Source organism: Schistocerca nitens, chromosome 4, assembly GCF_023898315.1.
Source record: "Schistocerca nitens isolate TAMUIC-IGC-003100 chromosome 4, iqSchNite1.1, whole genome shotgun sequence".
Taxonomy (NCBI): Eukaryota; Metazoa; Arthropoda; class Insecta; order Orthoptera; family Acrididae; genus Schistocerca; species Schistocerca nitens.
Window position 1 is genome coordinate 383,167,959 of NC_064617.1, and position 16,557 is coordinate 383,184,515.

At 41.6% G+C, this 16,557-nt stretch overlaps 1 protein-coding gene across 2 annotated transcripts in view; it reads left to right on the forward strand.

Annotated features, from left to right (window-relative positions):
* The window catches only part of LOC126252911 (cAMP-dependent protein kinase type I regulatory subunit), a 266,576-nt gene that overhangs the window by 8,958 nt on the left and 241,061 nt on the right, over positions 1-16,557 (forward strand). Inside the window, exon 1 of one of the 2 annotated variants that reach the window (XM_049953893.1) lies at positions 6,734-6,816. The exons of the other annotated variant lie outside the window; for it this stretch is intronic. Within the exon in view, the coding sequence (XP_049809850.1) occupies positions 6,772-6,816 (45 nt within the window). The 5' untranslated portion in view covers positions 6,734-6,771. Of the gene's footprint in view, positions 1-6,733; positions 6,817-16,557 lie in introns of those variants that run through there. 2 annotated transcript variants of the gene reach the window in all.

Genomic DNA, 16,557 nt, shown 5'->3' on the forward strand with positions numbered 1-16,557 from the left:
TCATCGATGAGGCGCCAAAACTCGTATGTTCTTTACTTCCATCAGATAAACCAAAGCCAATTTTCTTGTCTTTCCGTGTCCAACCAATTTAGCAGTCAGTCTCTAAAGATGTCTATGTGACGTTGAAGTAAACTCGTACTACTTATGTTGGCAGGAGATATCTTGTATCTCTCATAACTGTCAAGTTTTCTTCCACCGTTTTAGGTAGATACATAGTGAGGAGTAGGATGCAGTTAGTTTTGTTAGGCGCTGGTGTAGTGTCAGGTCCCAGTAACTTACTGTTTCGTTTACGCATCAGAGTCAGAAAATGCTCGGTAAGAAGTGGGAATTATATACAGCGTTTTGCCACCTCACAGTTTACCGATGTCAGTGCGTCAGTTAACATAACGCAAGCAGTGATGCGAACATCCTGTTGTGAAATTGGCCTCTCTGTCCCGAGTTCTGGTAATGGGCGAGTTTGTAAAGTCGTTACCGAAACTAAAATTCGATGACGCGGGGTTAACTAGGTTAGTGTGCTCACTGCTACAGTTCGCCAGGGCGGGAAGATCAGTTCGCTGAGGTCGTCAGTTTCTGTTGTTGGCTGACACATCATTGCAGTATTGTTCCCTCTCTCTGTTCACTTAGTAGCAACCAAGTTCAATTATATTCACATGTTCCGGAAAAGTTAAGTTTGCGTGCGTGACAAATTCCGCTCGCCGGTATGACGACGAGTGATCTGGCACATTGAGCAGCTTCGTGCTCAGTCATAAGATATTTAGAGTGGCAGTTGGTCAGCCCATTGTACGTTTTGTCTTTAGTGGAATTAAACTTCAACATAGGACTGAAGAACACACTGTACTATGTTTCGAAAGCAGAGCGGAAAATCAGTATACGAAAGTAATGTGTAATGAACACACGGAAATGAAAATAATACTAGTAGAAACAGTTCACCAGTTTTTGTGTTTGAGGCAGTTGAAGACGACCACTGGGTGGACAGTAAGTAAATGAAATGAACTGCAGAGTGAGAACAGCTTATACTATTAGTAAACCAAATAGAATTTTCAGAACGAAGCTCCATTGCGTTTGAAACGAAAAGCTTACGATCCGTTTTTCCATACGGTAGTTTTGTGAAACAACTTTCAGTGTGAAGACCATTCAAAAACTGGGAGTTGCTCGGCGAGCAATAGGGAGATGCTTGTTGAGAGGTAGCAGTCCGCAAAGATTATCCATGTTCATTATTTTGGCGTCAAAACTAATTTTAGAGAGGAATGCCTTAAAGAGAACGGGAAACAGTCTAGGTAATAATCACATATAGGCGTTAGAAATGTGTGTCTGACTATAGTACTCGGCGAAAGAAACTCTGACAAGTGACTGGCAGCGTAAATGTAACAAGGCTCGATGCGAGGAGCTTTGTGCTGGCGAAGACCATCGAGGCTGCTTAAACTTACCCTTGCTTTTAGGTCCTGAAATGTCGCAGTCAGTATTTCTCATTTGAGTTGAATTGCATACCTGGAGAAAATTTTCCATTCGGTATATATACGTCTGTTTTACATACCGGGTGATCAAAAAGGCAGTATAAATTTGAAAACTTAATAAACCACGGAATAATGTAGATAGAGGGGCAAAAATTGACACACATGCGTGGAATGACATGGAGTTTTATTAGAACAAAAAAAAAAACCTCAGTCCGTGCGATTATTGTCTTTGGGGTTACCTGAAGTCGCAAGTGTATCGTGATCGACCGACATCTCTAGGGATGCTGAAAGACAGCATCTGACGCCAATGCCTCTCCATACCTCCAGTGCTGTTCCCAACATTATTCCTCGACTACAACTATTGTTGAGGAATGATGGTGGACATACTGAGCATTTCCTGTAAAGAACATCATCTTTGTTTTGTCTCATTTTGTTATGCTAATTATTGCTATTCTGATCAAATGAAGCGCCATCTGTCGGACATTTTTAACTTTATTTTTTTGGTTCTAATAAAACCCCATGTCATTCCAAGCATGTGTGTCAATTTGTACCTCTCTATCTTCATTATTCCGTGATTTATTCAGTATTCAAATTTATACTGACTTTTTGATCACCCGGTACTTGTCGCATTCTGGCTTTTAGCTCCTTGCGCAGTTATTACTGGCGATTTCTGGACATAAAACGCTGTCTTACAAAACTGGAGCTGGACGCTTAGATCAATGTAGCTATATATATATATATATATATATATATATATATATATATATATATATATATATTAACGACTTAAAAAAGAAATAACATTGTGTTTGCAAGTTAGACAGATGGAATCGAAAAGAGTGTTCAGCTCAACATTCGTGTAAGAAGCAGAAGACAATGACAGAAGTAAGGCTACCCGAATTGACCGACGTTCGTTTCCAAATAATAGTTAACACCATAGGTTTGTCACCGTATGCTTGTGGAAACCAGCGCTCCACTTAGCTAATTTTAGCTGCTCGAGTCGTTCGGAAGGTAGAGAAAAAATCTGCAGTTCAAATCCATTCTTATTGCTGTTTTGCCGTTACTTTTCAGAAGACTGCCTTTACTTCTATGATTATTAAGGTTGTGTTCAATATTAAGCTAGAAGGGAAGCCATCTATAAAATGATTATATGTGTTACTCAGTGGCAGTGCGCAAGTCTTTCAATTGGACGCCACTTAAGCGACTTTGCGTGTTCCTCATCTACCCCCGTTACTCAACCTAGGAAAGGGGACCTACAGTTTAACATGGAATCAGAACCACATCTCTTTCCTGTCGACTGCGGACATGGTTGTGAAGTGAAGGCTGTATTAAAAGCAGATTGAACATTTCCATGGCTCCATCGAGATTCGATCCCGCGACCTCTCTGTTTTCAGATACGTGCTTTACGACTAGACCAGCGGGTTCGATGTTCAGAACATAATGTCGTGAATATAGATAAGGTGTTGACGTGGCTTTACTAGGCTAGTGCTGCATGAAATGCCGGTTCTAGATCAGCAGCACCAAGCTGTGACCACCCAGTCAATTGCCATAATTCAAAAAGGCGATTCGGGGTTGTTGTGCGCGGATGTGCAGCTCCAAGTTGACTTATTGTATGAAGTTTAATCACAAGGGTTATTGATGTCTACATAGCGGCATGTAAGGAAATTTAACATGTCGCTAGTGAGAATATACTTTATGCAGCAGTAGTAGTTCTCAAGAAAACTTTCTTGATCAGAAACTGCAAAAGTTTTGGTTACAAGAAAGAACTTCGACAAATTTTGTCAACAGCGCAAGAGGTAATGCTTCCAGCTCATGTTTCGTGGCCTCTTATTATTTTAACAATATCATTTGGCCTCAGTGAGCAGTGTGGATAACATTCCAAATTCCGCTCACCCGAAAAACGAGATTCTTACCGTCAGCGAAAGGTCCCCGCGAAGGAATATTTGTTATTCTTACGATATATCAAATCACATTTGCTAAGATTCACCGAGGTTAAATTCTTTTTCTCGGCTCCAGGGTGTAAACGAGTGGTGTAGTTGAAGTCGAGACGAACAAATTGCTATAGGATACTTGTAGTCCATACAGCCGTGAAACAGCCTTAAATTGGGCTACGGAAGCTACACCGCATGCGCATCGCGACGAATTTTGGAGAAAATCGTTCGTGAAAAATATATTAAAAAAAACGTTGTTCTTGCACTAGAAAAATGTACAATTGATTGCCCTGTGAGGATAACGAAATAAAGGACCTTTGTAAACGTCGTACAAAAACTAATTACTTTTAAAATTCGGTCTATATTACTTCGTAACAAGCACAGTGGTTTCGTTGTAAGAATACTAGGGAAAAAATAGTTGATTTTATGTTGTTAAAATTCACAGTATTTCCAGCAAAAATTTACACAAACATTTTTCTGCATTTTGTAAGTGCAAGAACAAGAGGTTTTCAGTAAATGGGCACAGGCTGCAGGAAATGGTCGCCGAGAGGGTAAGGAGCAATAAAAGTCATGACATTGGCCGGAAACGCGTTATAAGGTAGTACTTTCACTTGAATGTGGTGAAGATAAAAGTGTGTCAGCGATTGAAAACATCCATTAGAACACACAACTCAATAGGAATGTTTCGTCCATGAGGGTGGCGCGCTCTCACATCTAAAGGGGGCGCGGGGTGAAGCGGATGCGCATGTGGTTGTGTGTGTATGTGTCTAGGCCGTGAAAAATATTTTATGTCGCAAAGCCAGACGAAAGCATAGGTGTTACATGCTTAACGTAACTGAGTATTGTAATCGAAGAAATCGATACGAAGAGCGCATGCGCATAATTTCACCGAACCATCTGTCACAGTAGTCTGCGTATCGTTTTGTCAATAGCTGACCCCCTTCATTCTGCGCGGTATGACTTGCGCCTTTGGTACTGAGATTTTTAATCTCTTACATTATTAACAGCGTTGTGTTTGGTTTACTAGGGTGTTCTCTTCAATGGAAAAAAATACTCAAAAATCACAGTTGTGGGGGCATTATTAGGATTCTGGCTCATTGTACTCAAGAATTCGAGTTGTTACTTTATCTACTCTGCTTGGTTTCTGTCAGACATTTAATTTTTCTGTTAGTTTGTTTATTCTTAGGTTCCAGTAATTTTCTTTTTTACATGGAGGAGTTACTGTATTCCTTAGGCTTATTTGTTCCCTCATTCTTCACGAAAGTTAGGTATACCTACTTGACGCCGTTATTTGCGCGTGAACCTGTCGCGCTTTTTTATTGCAGGAAAAACAAAAAAATTAATATTTTCGGATATTCAGTTTTCGAATGTCAGTAACTATCATTGATCTCCGTTAAGCAAGATTACATCAGTCCATTTAATGAGGCAGCGTTTTTGTGGAGTGGAGTGGGGAGGAGACTGAGGGATTTCGCTTTTGGGAACACTCTTAATCGATGCCTTCATTCTAGTTCAAGAATTGTTCAACAAAGGTCACGCATGATTCATTTCCATATCTGGCAGCATATGTTTGACCCCACATTACATCGTAAAGAGAAGCATCGGTGTGAGTTACCTCATTAATATGTAGAACTTTGATAAAGGCAGCATGTTTCAGAAAGCTGCCAACATATGATGGTTTGTAAACATGGGGATCAAAGTGGTATTAGAAATACAAGCACCTTTTTCGACTTAACCGTGTGTAAACACAAAATAATGAGGAAAAACGGAATCCATTCCTGATCTTCGCATAGTACACTGTATTGTGGATTTTCCTATTTCCCATTGTTTCATGTGCTGAACAAGTACAGAAAAGCGCCCAGTCCTTATCTCGATTGCTTGACTGTGAACAACGCTGTGAAGGAAAATATTAGTAGCGTTATATGAAAAAAGAAGCGTCCCTTTTCGAGACTGCTCGTGTCATTTTTGTTTAGACACTGTATGGCTCTTCTGTTAATCTCGGAAGACAAATTAATGCCCAGTTACTATGTGAAGATCGTAGTAAACAAGTAAAAATCACGATACAGATGATTCCATTCAGACATGTACATTACCTTCGTAACCAAGAATTTTTCATGACCAAAGGAGTGCTCTAACTCAGTATTGTCTGTGTTCTTGTGCCAGATGGGATATAGAACATGAAATATAAATTTGTCAATTCGTAGTACTCCCCTTCAAGGTGACATTCCAAAATGCACCCTTGCCCTCCCGAGCGCAGGGTTTATATGGCCGCACTATATCTTGTGAAATGGTGTGCTACTCTTCTAACGGGAAGTAAATATCTTGTTTTCTGAATAAGTCGTCGAACTCACTACGTTTTATGTCACAGAACATTCCACTGCCGTGGGGCTCACAGATGCAAGGAAACTTATTATTTGCTATCGCAGAATCAGTTCTGTGCATCAGACTGTCACCATTCCACGTAACCAACGTTGTTAACGTGCTCTGCGGTGAATTGCGGTTAATGTGATTGTTGCACATTGTTCAATAGAGTCATGTCGGTTGTGCGAAATAGCGGATGCACTCACGCACCATTTTGTTAGTAACATAAAAAGCAGATAGAAAGGCAGATGTTGCCAAGAAGCTCATGGGTGCGTTGCAGTATCGTTATTCGGTTAATGAAAATGAAGTCTCATGGGATTCCAGCGCTGCAGCCATTAACCACGATAATCCTCCTCAGATTGTAGTTATTGTTACCGTATTTCAATTACATTGCTGTTATGTCTGCGTAGCTGCCACCATTAGCATCTGACAGATGGCTTGTTCCAACTTCCCATTTGATACTGGTGGGTCAGAGCAAAATCCTTGTCCAGTTCCCAGTGTCTTCCTGTGTGCGAAGCTATGCAAATCAGTTTGAGAGGGACTGTATAAATAAGTTTTTGTACATGTATTCCTCGTCTGCTAGCCTTTGTAGTGATCGGTACATTCTTCCTCAAAGTAGTGATAAATCAATAGCGTCACATAGTATTTAGCAGTTCGGCGTAAATTCTAAGTTGCTGTAATGTATCATGTTAGTTATAAAAACTTGTATCATAATGTAGGCGCGTTTCATATGAAGCTAAACGCGTCGATGCGCCGAATGTTGCAAGAACAGTTCGATCGCCCGAGGATTCGTGACGCTGCGTGAAAATAGGCTGACGGCAGCATTTGCTTAAATAATTCAGCGGCGCAGGGCATCTGGCGTGATCAGGTTCTCTTGCGATGGTTAATCAATGTTTGACAATGGCATAGTTAGTCCTAAAAGCCTTTATTTTGTTAGTCAAGTTACGTAAACTGGTGTGAGCATGGGGATGTTGGCAGTACTGGCACGGGGCCCCTTATCTCTCGTTAGCGCAGTCAGTCGTACAGCAATGGGCAACAGACTGGGAGCCGTCCTCAAGATATTTAGGAGGCGGGTAAGTTTCACTGCTGCCAACTAGTACCGTCTTCTTCGTCCATGAAGCTTCAGTGTGGCTACACCCACGTGTTAGAAAAAGAGGAAATGGTTAAAGCCCCTTTTCGAAGTCCAGTTAGCCTTTTTCTTTGACTGACAGTGAATGGAATGTTTCTTTAACGTCAGGCGGTTATTCATCGCCTACCAAATTGCGGGAAACAAAAATAGTCCAGGCAGCTTTGAAGTGAACGGTGGTGTTCGAAAAGGATTGATTCATATTTGTAGTGAAATGCGAGACACATGCAGTATGTTCGCGTACGCTATTTTCACGTAAAACAATCTTTGGTGATGTGACACAGTAAGAGTGATATTTCTGCGTATAGTGAGGATTTTTCTTTCGTCTTCAGTGCAATACACGGCACACCAGTGCACTGGAAGTCAGTCTGTACAAGTACTGCATTTCTAATGTGTGTAGTGGGATAATGTGCGAGAGAATGTCAGAAATTTTTCACATTATTTGCAGTGTTGTGGAATTTATTGTAATGTTATTGATTTTGTATATGAATGTAATAACAGTTCCATCGCCGGCCGTTGTGGCCGAGTGGTTCTAGGCTCTTCAGTCTGGAACTGCGTGACCGCTACGGTCGCAGGTTCGAATCCTGCCTCGGGCATGAATGTGTGTGATGTCCTTAGATTAGTTAGGTTTAAGTAGTTCTAAGTTCTAGGGGACTGATGATCTCAGATGTTAGTCCCATAGTGCTCAGAGCCATTTGAACAGTTCCATCGTGTTGCCCCGAGCGTATTGCTTCACTGTTTGCCGTACGACTACGCCAAGCGGGAATCGCAACAGATGCGGCGTCTGTGTTTACAGAACAGCTGCCGCTAAGCTGCGGCACTGCTGTGCTGGACTAGGTATTCTTCTCCTGATTCCTCAGATCTGTAATTCTGATACAAGCGCATCTACTGTTTGTAGCAGCAGCACCCAACGATTTTCATGAACAGTTTTCCAAATTACGTCCCCTCTTCCACGTTTGTGAATCTCTGTTGCTTTGACCTAGTGTTTTTAACTTTTCTCGTATATCAGACATAATTTTTGCCGTCTGAACTACACGAATGCATCAAAAACAGACTATTTTGTGATTTATTATAAAATTCTGTCGGTGTGTGTGGGTCTGTCTGTGTAGAGAGAAAAACCTGTGGTTACGAACTGGACTGTGATCTCGATGTCCCATGCCGTCAAAGATTTGTAGAAGTGGCTTTTCGCTTTAAAAAATCCATATCGCCATTTGCGTAGTGGTGGCAGTAGTAGTAGTAGTAGTTGTTGGTACTTTTTCTGAATCTTCCACTCGCAACTTCAAAACTTGACTATATCTGTCAGAATCATGTTTTGAAATAGCAGATGTAGTCTAGTAGTGCCAAAAGAGCAATTCATAACGCACAAATGAAGGGGTCAGCTATTGACAAAACGATATGCAGACTACTGTGTATCCATTGCACAAAAAAAAGAAACCTTACCAAGACATTAGAAGACTCTTTAATTGGCTAACCGTTCATACGAGGAATTCATTCTCCAAATTCAGTGCCGCTATGCTTCTCCCAGGAAGTGAAACTGGAAGAGTAAGTGAAAAAGATGAACAGCACCTAGAAGCTACAAAAATGTTGACATGGAGAGAAGTTACTGGAACCAGCTTGACTCAGAGAAAAAGCAAACCTGGACGGACTGAAAGAAATAAAGGAAGAGAATAAGCTCCTCAAGGAAATAAAAAGTGGAGAACTAAAATTTCTGGGCTTTACACCGAAGCTAATAGATTGACAAGACATTTCTGAAGGCAAAATAGTGGGTAAAAGTATCAGAGATAGACTCAGACGAAGGTCTTCGAAAACTAATGAGGATACTGTAATACCAAAAGCAACAAGTAATGAAAAGTAATGTGGGTGACCAAAGAAAGTGTTTGCGTCAGAGCTTAGCCCTTGAAGTATGAGAGCATATTAACGGTGTGGTTTCCTTTGATTTCGTCAAAGTGACGCAGTGGTTAAGGTACTGGACTCGCATTCGGGGTAGCTACTTCAAACCAACAAGATTAGGGTTTTTGTTGGGTACCCTAATTCAAACAAGCGTGAGTCTGAAGGGTTCCTTGAACAGGGTCATTGCATTTGAACTAGTGATTAATCTCTATAATTACGGTGGCGTTTGTGGGACGTAAAACTTTAATATTTCTTGCTTTTTCCATTGTTTGTGTCTTTCAGTATTTTGCAGAAAGACAAAGCACATTTCTACATGGTCCTGTGTTAGGTTTAAAAATTCTCAGTTTAATTTGTGGTGGCTTAGAAGATTACGAATTCTTGATCTACGGCATAAAACATTAGATACTTTCAATAAAATAAGTATTTTTGAATCTGTATTCTTTCCGTTATCGAGTGTAGATTAGAAACATAGAGAACTTCCGTAGGACTGACGTCCCCAAAAGTCTTCAGTTGACTATTCCTGTTTCCCTTTGCAGGCTTTTCTGGCGTAAAACCGATTTCCGATTTTAGCTCCCTGTGACGGCGCGCACAGGCGCTAATGAATTGAGTTTGGTCCCCAGTTGCTGCCCCGAGCTGAAATTTCGTTGCTACAGTCTCCCAAGCTGTCTGTGACGTGGAAATACGATACAGGAGCTGCCACCACGCCCTCCCGTCTCGCCTTACGCGCTTTCGGGAGAATGTGACAAATACATAGTTGCTGTTCGCCGTTTTCTCGTGGAACTGTGTTACGTGTCCAGTATGTTACAATTTTCCTCGCTGTCAACTATGTTCCACTGCCACTTTGTCCCTGTTTCACACTACCATTGTCTCCTTCGCTCTTTCTATACCACAACCGCTGCCTACTACTTCCAATTTTTATCACCTTTTCGTCTCTTTCCCACCCAAAATTTACTTACTATAGTTACTGTGCATGAGTGAAATACAGTTTATGGGTGATTAAAAACACAAATTAATGCCTTCAGATGTGGTTATTTCAAAACATATTGTAAAAAGAAACCGAGGAAAAATTCCTAATAAAATGTGAAAGACATGATGGCAACGATTATGATAATTACATAACATGCTTATGACGGATAACTTGAAAGACATGCATGCAGTGGAAGTCCGTATGGAACATTATTCCTGGCTGGAATTGTTGGAAACAATACACTTTAAAAAAAATGAAGGTACTTTGTTAGTGACATATCATGCTATGTCGTTCTACTGAATCTTCACCTCAACCCTCAGATTTATGTTCTTTCTTGGTTAGGTATGGAATCAACTGCCCTTAGATAATTGTTTTAAAATGTGCGTAAAACGTAAAGCAAAGTATTAATTCCATCGCACCTAGTGCCCTGAAATTGCTATAGTCCAGAGTTGTGCTTGCCGTTTTCGGAATGATAAATTTCTTACTAGAGCTCAATTGATCTAGAAGGTTCAGGGAAATGTGAACTATTCTTTTAAAGTACAGCAGTTGTTTAAATTATCAGTCCTGTTGTCTCACCATATATACTGTTCCATGCAAATAATCATCATCCGCTTCCACGATAGACACCTGTTCTAATGGCGCAACTATTTCCTTCGCCAAATCCTGTCGTGTCTGAGCTTAAGTATTCACTTACTAACGACGTCAACGTCTGTTAAAAAGAAGCGTTGTTTAATAAAGTTTCGTGTATATTGGATAAGCTGCTTCTTTCTCTTTTTGAGCAGCATTTTCAAATCATATGTTAGGTCTGTGTTATTTATGACTCTTTATTTCACGATTATTATTGTAATCAAGCCAACTCTCGTGTATTCTGATCAGTTCATTTTTATTTATGTATATTAATTTCATTACTTGTTGCATTTGGTATTACAGTATCCTCATTAGTTCTTCGAAGAACTTCGTCTGAGCCTGTCTCTGATACTGTTACCCACTATTTTGCTTTCAGAAATGTCTTGTCAATCTATTAGCTTCGGTGTAAAGCCCAGAAATTTTAGCTCTCCACTTTTTATTTCCTTGAGGAGCTTATTCTCTCCCTTTATTTCTTTCAGTCCGTCAAGGTTTGCTTTTTCTCTGAGTCAAGCTGGTTCCGGTAACTTCTTTCCATGTCAACATTTTTGTAGCTTCTAGGTGCTGTTCATCTTTGCAGTTATAAATCACAGAAGGGCCGCTTGCGAACACTAGAGGCTGAAGTTTCATATACAGAATGACTACTATTCTGCCTTTGTGTGTGTGTATGGACACCGTGCATGGTGGGTACCAAACCCAATTTACGGAGGAAAGTTTTAGCCATGATTCGTCAGCAAACAAACTGTTCCCAGTCATCAACTGTGTAATAAGCATGCTTGTGGCGTGCTGCGACTCGTTTTCGTTGATGAACCCACATTAGGCATGGGTGACGTAGTGGGTGTCTGCTGCAATAGCCACTACGTGCGCGTGTGCTGCGCATCGTGATCAGGGATATGTTTTCAAGTTGACCATTGTTCAGTTAGGCGGTTACCAGTGCTGTTTGTCAACACATCAGATGCATAACCTTACGCTGCCCCCTCCCTCCTCTCCCGCTACCATATAAATATTTCACTGTCCACTCCCCCTCCGATAGTTGGTCTTTTTCCTGGATTTATACCAATATCTATAGATATCATTTAAGACGATTTCAATCATCACGCAGCTGCAGAAGTTTTCGAGGTCAATATACCGGCCCTATGGCTTCCCTCCGTGATGTTTTAAAGTCTTACGTTTATTAGTCATTTTTTTGCCACTACGCGCTACGAGCTCGCAGGATGTTGCCGCACTACCGAGCTTTAGGTATTTACGTAAAGCCTGTTGATCTTATATTACAGGAATAGTCACCCTTTTTCACCCAACGCCCAATTTTGTTCCTCCTTTAGTAGTAAAATTTTGTAACCGCCCAACAGTTCCACAGTATCGGTGAGTTATAAAGTGGAGAAGTAACTTTATAAAGTTTATAATGTTAGCCGTATGTCAACCAGTTGTTTCTGGGGAAACCGCCCTCCACTGTCAACAAACGAAAAAGAACAAACATCCAATAAATTTGTATATGAAAAACTGTTATTTCTTGTTTATAATTAAAGGATTGAAAAGTTCTGCTCACAGTCATTCTAAGTAATTCTAACGGCAAGTAGGTGCTTGTTACCATATACCGCGTTTAGTCTTATCACAAGCCGCAAATTTTATGACAAGTTTTAGCTCCACTCTCTTGCTCGATCTCAGTTTAAAACTACTCATCCATATATACAACTACGGGGATAATAATCGGTACGCGTGCGACAGCATGCGCCATCTAATATGTTCCAAAACGCCGCGCATAAAAACGGAATTCATCAGGAGGTTATGCCTCGGGTTCTGTCGGTGATACAAAGGCGAGTCAAGGGTTTTGAATAGCCCTTGGGTTAGGATCATTTGTATACCCAGCAGAAGTATCGTTCTAAGGTCACTATCCTACAATAAAGGCTCAGACACGAATATTACACTCTTCATCCTACTTAGGCAAATAGAGCAGATAGTTTGGTTCATTTTGCATTTAATGTGATGTACGGTGGGTCTTAAGGGCTTGTAGAGGCACCATTAGTTCGTGGGTCGTTCCTTAGAAAGACCCCACAAAAAGTATTTTGCCATTTTTTTGTACCAAAGACGAGCCGCAGATTCCAGGACGGTTATACACGGCAAATGGCTGAAATTTGTACAATGTATTCCTAAGCTCCTCATCTCGAACAGACTTGAAAATTTTGTTATCCTTGTCCGTTTCCGAGATGGAGAGGTTAAAGTTACCCTACTTACGCAGTTAAAATCCGGTTGTGATTGTAAAACGTAGTTTATAAATTGACATAGCGCGGAGAAATATTCTGCAAACTGTCCCCACTATCATCAGAAGTTTGTTGTACTGCAGCACATGCAATATTTTTTTGCACGTATACTCTGGCCTGAGGTGTAAAATTAATTTTGCATTGTATCAGTTTCACGTAAACTACCAAATTCTTACTGACCCATAAAGTTCTTTTCATATGAGTAGGATGCCCTGTTGTGTCAGGGAAAAGAAGGGACCAGCGGAAAAGTGTGCTGTATCCGAGCACAAAAAAGCAAATATTCTCATGTTTAAAGGACTCTCACTGATAAGTTGCACCAGCTGCCTCATTCTACCTTGCTCAGTATCTTTAAAAATATTCCCAAAATTTTGACATGCGAACATATTCGTCCTATTTCATACCGAGAGTGAAGGAAAGAATGGCAGTGGGAAAGAGACGAAAATGTAATAAAAATTGGAAGATGGTAGGCAGCGGTTGTGGTATAGAAAGAGCGAAGGGGACAATGGTAGTGTGAAAGAGGGACACAGTGGCAGTGGAACATATTTGACAGTGACAGTGAGGAGAGTGAGCAGCAGTGGGAAGGAGTGATACAGGAGCAGTTACGAGAGAACAAGAGGGAGAGACAGACAGAGGAGCTGTGCGCCTTGCGGCTAACTGCCGTACTGCTGTGCTTGCCCGCACGCGCAAGTATAGTCTCCCTGGCTGCGTCCCCGTGTGCACAATTGAGGCATGCGCGACTTCGCACCGGCGCTTGCGCCTTCTTGCTTTTTCGTGCATCAGCTGCATGCGCCTAGTGTGCACGGAAAGTCACCAGTAGTGTAGACGCACCTTTAGGGACACAGAGAGATAACGCCAATGAGTTGGGCTGAAAGAGTGAGTGCACACGCCCACTCCCATTTACCCATACGACCGATTTACAAAGATGGACTAGTAGGTGTGAGCGAGTTAGTCAGGCGATCTTAAGGGAGCGAGAGGTGAGTTCCATGTTCAAAAAAGTGCGGATATGTTTGCATGCCAAAATTTTTGAAGGTGCTGTGGAAGGTTTCTGAGGCTTTTCAGTAAAGTGTATTAAACGGGAGAATATTCGCCTTTATGGTCTGATAGGAGCATTTTTCACTGGTGACTTAGTTATTCGTGACTTTGCATTACTGTGGCATAGAACGTGTAAAACACGCAGTCATAAAAATATTAGTTCTCGTCGTGGACGGGACGTCAGATCTTAATCTTCCTCCTTTCGTTTTGGGCACATGGCATCTTCGTCTAGGCTGTCTGTAATATTTCAGAAGTTTGCAATATTCCGCGAGAGTTATCCATGGAACGTGAAAATGTCAAACGGCAATAAATTAATGGTATGTGGAAGGACACAAACTTCTGAATTTTGTAAGGCTACGAGCGCACCCAGGATTATTATTATTATTATTATTATTATTATTATTATTATTATTTATTGCTGCTCGATGCTTGCAACGTTAATAATGCACGTTTACATGAAAAAGTATTCTGACTTCATTTTTCCTCGCACGTTGGTTGGTCCATGTTATGTTAGGTTTGTAAAAGTAAAGCATAGGAACTGACAGATTGAAACTTGATCTGGTGAGCTTGATGAGGTGAGCATTTGATAAGTACATCAATGATGTGGATTCGAATCTTAGTCCGGTACGCGTTTGTAATCTGCATTCATTGCAGCGTACAGTCCTTCCAATATTAGTAAGATATGCTTGAATGAATGAAGACGATAACGTACTTGCTTTAGTAACTACATAAATGAGGTATGGCCCGTCTCGCTTTGATTGCCTTGAAATAATAACCTACGGACGTGCGAGGTTAATACCCTACAGAAGAAGAACGTTGGTTTAATGAGAATTAATCTAGCCTAAAACAGAAGTTTTTTTTTTTTTTTACAAGCTTAAGCATCGTTGTTTTGTTATTTGCCATTACCCCGTAACTAACGTCTTCCGCTTTGTGCATAGGGGAACCATTACTACTAGAGTCGGCAAGAGAAGATCCCCTACAGTTGCAGTGGGGATGACGCGGCTGCTGCTTTGCATGTTTTGTATCAGCTGGTCACGTAACACGATTTTGTGTAAGTCTCTATGGCAACGCGTCAGTGTTGTCGCATTAAGACCGCTATTGTTTCTGCCTGCAGCCGCTTGCGCTTCGTAGTTTAAAGCTGGCACCAGTGCTGCCAGCCGTCGGGTATCCTCTTAGCGGCTTTACTATAGCAGAATTAAAATACGTCGTAACGTTGATTTTGATTCATGCTGGGACCACTGCGGCTAAAGGAGAGATGGCGAGTGCGGACATCTGGCAGAGTCGGGTTCCCGCAACTGATAATCACGACCACACGAGCGTCTGCCAGCTGCAGCCACACCAAGAGTCGTAACAACTTGTGTTATTCCTGCGTACTAGGAATGTCGTTTTGGAATTCTGTGATTCGATAAAGCCGAAGGTTTTCCATGCCATGAATAACAAGAAAAACGCTGTTCTTTTGCGTACCCTTTATAGCCCAGAGCTTGCTATATCGTTGTTCGTAAAAAGGTTTTTATAAATTTCTTTACATGACAGTTACGATACATAGGGCGTAAAAGAACTACGTCCACAAAATTTGAGTGTTTTTAGAGGAGATACACTATTTTTATGTGATAAAAATGTCGCAGGTGCTCCGGTTCCTCGCTTAGAGGTCCATGAAGCTTTTTTGGTGTTAGTGATATGCAGAAGGGACGGTGTCAAAACTGCCATGTGATGGAAATTGTTTTAGAGGTAGTGGTCAAAATATATTTATTTTCATTAATACACAGCTGGCACCTGTGTGCTAGCCTCTGTCGTAACACACTCAGAACAACTACTTGTACGAATAATGGCTGCAGCGTAAGCCAAACAGGCAACCAGTTCCTCTGGAGTACACAGAAAGCTTCACCTCCCTCCCACAGAAAGAAATCCATAGTGTGTGATCGCTAGAAGGGCCAGGGAACTGCCTCAATACTTCAAATTCCCTCACCCCCCCCCCCCCCCCACCCAGTGTAGGGGTTGGGGGGGGGGGGGAGATAGACGAAGCGTTTGGTGTACCAGCCATCGATAGACTTAGCAGCAGAGCTGTTTGCCCGCTTGTCGGAAGCTGCAGTCATTTTTCGTAGAATACATTTTTTTTCGTGTCAATCATTAGCATGGAGATGCCAGTTATTAATGTAAACGGATGACATTTTGAGCACCACATCTCTAACAGTATTTGTCGTATCCCCTTAGGGGGCACGCGACTCTTTCGTGAATACGTGCGTGGCGAGCACGGGGGCCCCAAGCTATTGCAGCATGCACATCCTTTCCTGTGTTGCAAGCACTCATCTCAGATTATCCTTCCTTCTCGTCCTTTCTCATGATACAGCCTTTGATGCTGACTCCGCTACCTCTAGGGTCTGCTTTCCTTTCTCGACATTTTCGTTCATTTACAATTGCTTTCGCCTGAAGAAAGTTTTGATACGCTCTGGATTTGACCTACATTCTGAATTTTTTTTTCCATGGGGTGTGGAACGATTGGGGAAGAATGCCTTAAATAGCGCCTACTGCATGCAGTATTAGAGATCATCTGCTCACAATACATGCGCTTTAAAGCAAACGCGTCCGATGTGATGGCGTCGTTATGAAACTTTTGGTAAAGCATCCTGACACCAAAGGACTCACACTACTGATGCCTGATCTGCTGGCTTTTCACGCAAGCCAAGCAATAGATGCCCACCATCCTAGGGCATCAGGAACCCTGTCAACGGACGTTGTGCCAGATGACTTTTGTTTCGACTGGGTGATACCCGTAGGAGGTATCATGGTGGACTTTTTGCACATAAACATTTCAAATTCAATAAACCAGCCGTTATGATCCCTCCGTCTCATCAGATAAGTACAGAAATCTCAATGGGAATAGTTATAATGCTACTTCCCTCCCCATCCTGGCAACCCC